The sequence below is a fragment of the Aplysia californica genome, unplaced genomic scaffold (genome assembly GCF_000002075.1).
Source record: "Aplysia californica isolate F4 #8 unplaced genomic scaffold, AplCal3.0 scaffold00012, whole genome shotgun sequence".
Taxonomy (NCBI): Eukaryota; Metazoa; Mollusca; class Gastropoda; order Aplysiida; family Aplysiidae; genus Aplysia; species Aplysia californica.
The window spans coordinates 2,608,787-2,617,272 of NW_004797282.1; the positions used below are offsets into that span (position 1 = coordinate 2,608,787).

The 8,486-nt window shown below is 38.6% G+C and overlaps 1 protein-coding gene across 1 annotated transcript in view; it reads left to right on the forward strand.

Annotated features, from left to right (window-relative positions):
- The window catches only part of LOC101859749 (transient receptor potential cation channel subfamily A member 1), a gene marked incomplete in the record, with an annotated part of 51,425 nt that extends 50,105 nt beyond the window's left edge, over positions 1 to 1,320 (forward strand). Inside the window, 1 exon segment of the mRNA XM_035970528.1 lies at positions 62 to 1,320. Within this exon segment, the coding sequence (XP_035826421.1) occupies positions 62 to 299 (238 nt within the window).
- Between the last annotated feature and the right edge of the window lie 7,166 nt (positions 1,321 to 8,486).

An 8,486-nucleotide genomic window follows, 5' to 3' on the forward strand; every position in this document is an offset into this window, starting at 1 on the left:
TCACCTCACCTCACCTCACCTCACCTCACCTCACCTCACCTCACCTCACCTCACCTCTCAGGATGCGAGAGATGAGTGGCGTTCTGGACAAGAACAACCAGCTGCTGAGGAAGATCATGCAGAAGATGGAGATCCACACAGAAGACGAGGCCTGGGATGAAGGGGCAGGCGGGAGCAGTGACGACAGCGGGGACGAGATGAGGGGCAACAGGAACAGATTCAAGAGCAAGTCCTTCAAAGAGAAGATGTACCTCAAGTCTGCTGTGGTCTCCATGTGGCAGAAGGGACACAAGAAGTAGAGAGAACTACCAAGAAAGGTGATTGGAGAAAAAGAACCACATGGGTGGTCAGAGAAGAAATAGAACTGCAGAGGTGGTAGGAGAAGAAGAAGATAGAAGATAGAAGCACAGTACAAAGAGATGGTAGGAGAAGAAAAAAGCTAGAACTTCAGGTGTGGTTGGAGAAAAAGTAGATAGAACTACAGGGTGTTTCAATTTTTTTGTGTGCAAATATTATTATTTGTACACCCCCAAAGACACAATTTAGATCATTTGGAGAGAGGGTGGGGGTGAGCTTCAGGCTTTCCTGTGAGATACAGCCTGAACTTAGAGGAATACTGCCTCCAAACACAATTACTCATTTACTGAGATACTCGATTTTAAAAAATTATTCGCGCTCAGGAATCTCCTGCGTTAGACGGCGAAGTGCCTAACTGCTACAACACAGACGCCGGTCCCATCCCATCCCATCCGCGTTTGGAAATGGTTGTTATAATGGGAGGATCACACACGCGTGATTTGTTAGAATCGAAAGATGTTGATTTTTATTTTTTTTAATTTTTTTCTTGGGGGGGGGGGGGATAAGAATTATATTGTGAAGTTGTATTTGCAAACAAAAAGACAGTAACTAGACACAGGTTTTATTGGGTTAGACAGAGAACAAATGCTTAGACTAATAACTTCTCTTCTACTTTTAAAAAAATCGGTTAAGATAGTGTCAGTACGGATTTCTCGGCACACCCAACACACTTATGTCACAAAAGTGCCGCAAATTAGAGGTGTTGCAAGTTAAGAGAGTAACAAACACATAAAAGGAGGAGGAGAGATAACTATGATAGAATTTTGAAAAGAAAGAAGGACCAAACCAACCATCCACGTTACGAGAAGTACATTGACTCAATCGCAGTCGTTTGGTGCGCAGAAAAGATTGGACATATATATGTATGTATAAAAATAACTTTGAGGTGGATCCTGAGAAACTATAGAGAGACGTGTTCTCTCTGCGAATATCCCAACCTTGTGGACAGAAATAACTGAAGGAGAAAAGAAACAAAGTAGGACCTACCAGTCGTAGTATTTTGTTGACAAAACACTACCTCAAAATTACAAACGTTCTATCAGCTCATGGCCTAGTCTCGAGAAATTTGGCATCATTTTTTATTTTTTTTTTAGTTTCACAACATGTCAAGTTTTTTTCCAAAGCATTTCTTTGAATATCTTGATAACGACTCCGATTATTCTTACGATTTTGATACAGCATATGGAACATTTGGTTTCTGACTCAAAACGGCCGAAAATGCCTGATAGGACTTTGTAATTCTGAGGTAGCGAAAAGTTGTTGAATTTACAAGCAGTTCTTGTCCTGTTCTTTTTGAAAATGTGTGTTTATTCATTCATGGATTACAATGTACATCTGTTCATATGTGAGGCAGCGTGGTGGAATCAAGCTCGCGTCAAAATAATCAAAGTGAAGAAACTTGCATTTTTCCGCAAGTTTGTGAATTTTTATCAACTTTTTGTTTTTTGGCTCAACACCTTTCATGCCTATTAAAGAGCTCATTTCTGTATGGATTTTTCATAAAAACTTTGATTAAAGGCACAAAAAATGTAATTTTTCAGTTACCACGAACTCTTAAGCTAAGGAAATAACTAATCTTAGGCGACTATTTTCTCCCTAATTTTACCTCTGAAAACAAGTGACCCCCCCCCCCTCCTTCATTCACAAATATCTTGACTAGTATTCAAGCTAAATGGATACTTTTTTCATCCAAATAAAGACAATTGAACAAGCTTTAATATGATACCAATAACTCTACATGCCCAAAAATTGACGAGAGCCTGATTCCACCGCGCTGCCTCACAAATATTATTATGACCACCCACCACAGCTCTAGCATCGCAACATGAATCTCAAGCAATAATATGTAACTAGCATTTTGATTCCCAGAATGTTTCCCCCTAAACAAGAACTCTCCACATAATCCCTCCCAGATCTGTGTACCTTCTCTTGTTCATCTATTTAGTCAGAGGGCACTCCGTTCGCCCAGTTGGTACCATGTTGGACCACGGAGCGGATGGCCCTGGATCGAATCCTAAACTTGGCGATCTAGCACTTTCTTGCCTCCACTTCTCAAATATCAGATCCTTCTTGCTGCCTGATTTTTTTATTTAAGGACTTTCTCTTGCCCCACCTTACATCTTACAAACGGACAGAGTTTCAATGCCATTTTCGAAAGACCGAACAAACAAAAAAATCAACAAAAATCAATGTTGTTAAACTAACCAAAATGTTATCGTAAAAGTCAGCTCTTGTATAAGTCTTCATCACTCGTTACCACGTTTTGACTAAAGTGCAAGTTTCTTGCATGCACACTATTCAACCTCTGTATACCAGCACATTATGAATTCCAATTGTTCCATCTTTTACAAAAATGTTCCGATTATTAGTAGATCTATTATCGTATCATCATTTTTGTGTATTGGACTGACAATGTATCGTCACCTTGACAATGTTATTTTTATGGTATTTGTCGATCCCTTTTAAAGGCGCTGAAACGTGGTTTTATGGGATTGTATTATGGCTTTACAGTGCCCAGTTAAGATTTCAGTTTCTTCAGGCAAACGAAAAATGGAAACCAAGTTTGTAGGAACAGTGGTCTACACCTCCCAGAAATAGCCACGACCAATCTGTTCCGTCACCTTCCGGAAATCTCAATTTTTCACCGAGACAGAGGATCTTACGGAAAGACGGGGTATTATAATATTGTTGCAACACGGTATATGGCGTAATACGACACGTTTGAATTTGTAAACAATACATAATGAGACGGGTTTTTTTGTGGGGGGGGTTTTTCGGGAATGCTTTTGTTGTTGTTTTTTGTTTGTTTGTTTGTTGTCGGGTTTTTGGGGGGCTGGTTTGGTTTGGTTTGATTTTGGTTTGGTTTGGTTTGATTTTGGTTTGGTTTTGTTATTGTTGTTTCTTGTTGGGTTTTTTTTTTTGGGGGGGGGGGATTTGACTCCCACATGAGGGTGTTTTTGGTGTTTTATGGAGGGTTGTTGTTGGTTGTTGTTGTTTTTTTTTGGGGGGGGGATTGCTTTTGAAGTTTGTTGGCTTGTTTGTTGGTTGTTGTAATTTTTTTAGGTGGGGGTGTTTTTATTGGCGAAGGGAGCTGGGAACAGGGGCAGGGGACCTAAGCGTTCCTAAAACCACATTTAAAGCATGTACCATGTTTCACTGTTGCATGTATATTTTTTTGTACATAAAATGACCAAACTCCATTGGTTTCTATTGCTTTTGCTTTCAAAGTTTTGACAAGTATTGCTGCTACTTAAGCGTTGCTGATGATTCATTTGTTCACCAAAAGTATAAATAAGTCTCTTTTGTAGCCTCTGTGAAACTTTGTTTTTGCTACTTTAAAGTGCAATAGATTTAACTACATTGATTTCTTGAAAATTCCAATGTATGAACCATCACTTTTGAAAAATGCTCATTGATATTTCATCCATCTAGATAAAATGTAAACATGTGTTGAGATAATTAGATCTGATAAATGATTGTGTAATATATTTTTTCTTTTTTTGTTTTCAATATTCAGATGACGGATGACTTATACAAAATGATTCATTCATATTATTATGCTTACATGTTTTGAGTTTTTTTGTTTTCTGTTTCTTTTTTGGGGGGGGGATGGTTTTTTGTTGGGGGTTTTTTTTGGGGGGGGGGGTTTGATTTGGTTTTGGTTTTGGGTGGGGGGGGGGTTCGGGGGGGTTGTTGTTTTGGGTTTTTTGGGGGTTTTTTGTTTTGTTTTTTTTTCATTTTTACGTTTATTTTTAATTTTATTTAATTTGCAATGTTTTAATTATTCTGTATAGTGATCCTTACATCATAGATATTTTTCAGTTTGCTGGCCATGTGATAATGTCAATTATGATATGTTCATCTCGACTCTTATATTATAGTTTCTTTCAGAATCTTGCCCGCTTGATTGCTTATTTTTATGGTATCCAGCAAGTATTTCAAGATTTTTTTTCATCAGTTGAAAGGAGATTTATTTTCTTAAATTTTATTTTGACTCTTTGGGGCCTCCATTTTTACAGGGCTTCTTAAACTAAGTGTTTATTTTGACTAACCTGTTTGGGGTTTTCATTTATTCCTGCCATTGTACTTTGATGCGTTATTGCGCAGTAGATTACTACTTTATTTATGCCAATCTAACGGCATGCTTCTAGGGAAGCCAAGAATGTTTCTGGATATTTTAAGGAGTAATAATAGATTGTAAAGTGCATGACGCTCGCTGTCGAGCGGGGATATGCGCTATACAAAAGCGTTTTAATTTATTGCCATTTTGTATCGATTGTTTTTTTCACAATGTGTCTGTGTTGTGATAAACCGTCGGTCAAAAAATGTCCGTCTAGTTATAGATTGCGTTTATCTCATGATATTCACCCAATGATAGACTGTCTAAACATGTTCGTCTAATGATAAACTGTTAGTCTAACGATAGCCTAGCAGGCCTATTTACCCAGTAATAGATTGTCACTAATTGTTCGTCAGGAGATAGACTGGTCTAAACATGTCTAGACTATGTTTGGCGCGATTTGCTCGGTTCCCAAACTTGATGTTTATGATTAGCCAATGACATCAGCAGTAGCAGAGTACGGGCAAACGTACAAACAGCTGAAAAAATATTGTTGAACATTTTTATCTTGTTTCCAGTCACCAAAAAATCCCTTACCCGGTACTTACTTAACAAATTATTTCATATCAGAATTTATCGGGGAACATTTTGCGGTATCATTAATCTCAGACTCTACTGTTCAGTAATGTTTTACACATTTTTTAACCGATTTTTGTGACACATAAATCATACCTATTCCTCAAATAAACTGTTTATGGGTTCATTTTAGTCTTTTACATACCAAGGGCTAAAGTAATGTGTAGTCCCGTAACTCAATGCCAGCCGGGGCGCTCCAACAGCTCAGTTGGTATCATGCTGGCATACGGGGCGGATGGTCCTGGTTTGAATCCCTCCAGAGTAGGTGTTTTTGGAGGTTGGTCGTTTTGTGGAGTTTCCAAGGCTATAAGGGGCTGTTCAAATATAATCATACACCTTTTTAGGGACTTTTTGCTCCTCCCCGCGTCCCCCACCCCCCTTCTTACATTTTTCTTACATTTGCCTCTTACCCCCCCCCCCCCCCCAAAAAAAAATTTAAAAATCCCGTAACATTGCATTATTCGTTTATAATAATGATAATGATGTTACATTTATATCGTGCAAATCCGTGCTACAATCGTTGTTCTATGCGCTTTACTTAATATTCATGACATACATACATACCCACATACATGAACATAATGATGTATTAATATGCAGTTCTACATTCACTAAAAAATAACAGAGTAAATCATTCAAGCAAAATATTGCATACACTCTTTGTTTCTAATAAGCACAGGTCAAATCTTATTCTCAATAATTGACATGTATTTGTTTCCTGCTTTTTTAGTCTGTTATATTAACTTATATCAAGGGATAAACAAATGTATGTGCATAACTCACTGTAGGGCAGCAGCCAACGCTCGTGTTAAACTTGTCCTGCTGTTCATATTCCCTGGCGTAGGTTAAGGAATACTCACTCTTATAAATTACTAGTGAGTCGTCAAAAATGGCAGAAAAACGCTTTAAATTAAAACTTAGTTGCCCTGAACTGTAATTGTATCATTATTATTTGTTGTTACTGTACTTAAAAGTTACGTAACTAGATGTGGGCTTTTCTTTTGTTTTGTGTTTTTCTATCGAGCAGGTCTCGAGTGTCTTCCTTTCCTTTCCCTCTACTAATGTTTTTCTTTTAGTTCTTTGTATGGGTTTTACGACATTTGCAACAAAAACGTCATGGCAAGGACTAGACTAGAGGTGTCACTCGAGAGTAACCGTTGTTGTTTCTTCTTTTTAAGCAGTTGGATACTCTCTAGTAGTCGTAGACCGATTTATTGTGTGTTTATGTGTCAGAACAGTGCATGTAGCCCACATCGTGATGTAGATATCAAGTACCGTAACTTTTTGTAAAGTGTAAAATAAACCTAAGTTTTAGTTCCATTGATGATGAAAGCTTTCTGTCTGTTCCACCTGCAGCTCTTTCTACTTCTTCTACTTCTACCCGTGTGAAGAAGCTTCTGCACCAACGTAAAGAGCAGTAATCCTATCTGTCAACTTTTCTACATCCATAAGAAACAAACAAGCAAAAAAAGGCCTAACAGATTATCCACAAGCACCTAACCACCACAGTAGCCAGTTTAAGAATTGAAGAGGGGTGCCTTTGAGAAATAAATAATGAGTAACTACGTGAGCCATTCAATTAATCCTAGCTTTTCAAAATAGACCTGCAGCAAAGATCTCTACAGCTGGCGTCAATGCCAGCTTCGTTCTCATTATTGTGCTAAATCCGGTCTTGAAATATTATAACTTTTCTTCAACGTAGTCCTGATCAGTGAGGAGCAGTACTGAAAACGGAGAATATTCATTTTCCGATACACAAACCGACTTCCGTACTCAGATCTTCGAAAATGCATTAAATACGTTTTAACGAAGTTATCAACTGGTTGGCAGCTATTTGCGTAATTGTAAACGTTCACAATTTAGTTAATCTAGGAAAGGGGGAGTGGAGGACAGGGGGTTGCTACCGAACTGGGGACACCTTATAGTTACATGTACTTGAACCTTGTATTTGGAACTAGGAAGACGGAATGCCCCGTCCATGCTTCCTCGCCCCTCTTCATAAAGGTTCATTTCAGTGTGGGCAGGCTGATTGTCTCCATCATCAGCTGGTTATAGTTACATGTATATTGTAGCCTACATGTTAATTCCGTCATCTCCAAATGCATGTACATGTCATGTATTATTGCCTTCTTTTCTGATTACACTTTGAACTTTGATTCGAGTGGTGGGACGACTGTGATCAGATCATTGATCATTCTCAGACAAGGATCAGAAGATCCCCCCAGACCTCACTATCACGTGATGCCATGATCAGTCATCTACCTTGTGATTGACCAGTTCCCTCCACACAGCTACTACAAAAAAAGTTACCCACGCCTCTGATCATGACGGAAAGCGGGTGGTTAGTTGGACGGCGCCACTTCTCTACTTTCCCTCTCTTGTTTCTCTCCGCCTATCTTACTTTTTCCCAGAGCTAAAAGGCCAGTGTTGTGTTGATGTGTTTCTCTTTACTCAAACAAAGAAATCAGGATAGAAAGAAAACATGGTGAGGTTCATATACATGTAACCAGGGTGGTTCAGACTGCGAAGAACTCTCCAGATAGTTTATCAATTACATGGAATCAAACTGACAAGTAGGCAGTCTTTAAACTGTGGTTGTGGCGGAGCGAAAACTTCCAGAAACTGCATGCATGGGTCTCTTTTCACACTTTTTACTCACAGTAAGTCATTACAATTTGACGTTCTAAGACCAAATGCGCGCGCGCACACACGCGCACTGTCTGTGTGTTTCTCTCTGCCTGTCTGTGTGTGTGTGTGTGTGTGTGCGCGAGTGTGTCTCTGTGCGTTTGTGTGTATAAGTGAGTGTGTGTGTGTGTGTGTGTGTGTGTGTGTGTGTGTGTGTGTGTGTGTGTGTAAGTGTGTGTGAGAGTGTAAGTATGTGTCTTGAGTCCGTTTTTCTACTCCGTCTCTCTCCATCTACCTCTGTCCCACCTCGAGTCTCTTGGTATGTCACAAGTCATCCGTTATTTATTTGATTCTCATACACTCCCTAAGTCATTTACCTTTTTGTCTCCCTGCCCCCCCCCCCTCCCCCCAAAAAAAAAATAAAAAAAACAAAAAAAAAATTTAAAAATCCCGTAACATTGCATTATTCGCTTATAATAATGATAATGATGTTACATTTATATCGTGCAAATCCGTGCTACAATCGTTGTTCTATGCGCTTTACTTAATATTCATGACATACATACATACCCACATACATGAACATAATGATGTATTAATATGCAGTTCTACATTCACTAAAAAATAACAGAGTAAATCATTCAAGCAAAATATTGCATACACTCTTTGTTTCTAATAAGGGGGCAAAATGAGACTCATGTCATTGTCAAAAGCGCCTTAATTACAAATAAAACAAATTACAGTGGAATTCTGATAGAGTCAACACCTCAGAACCGAAAAAAAGAGTAATATTACATTGGTTCAAGAC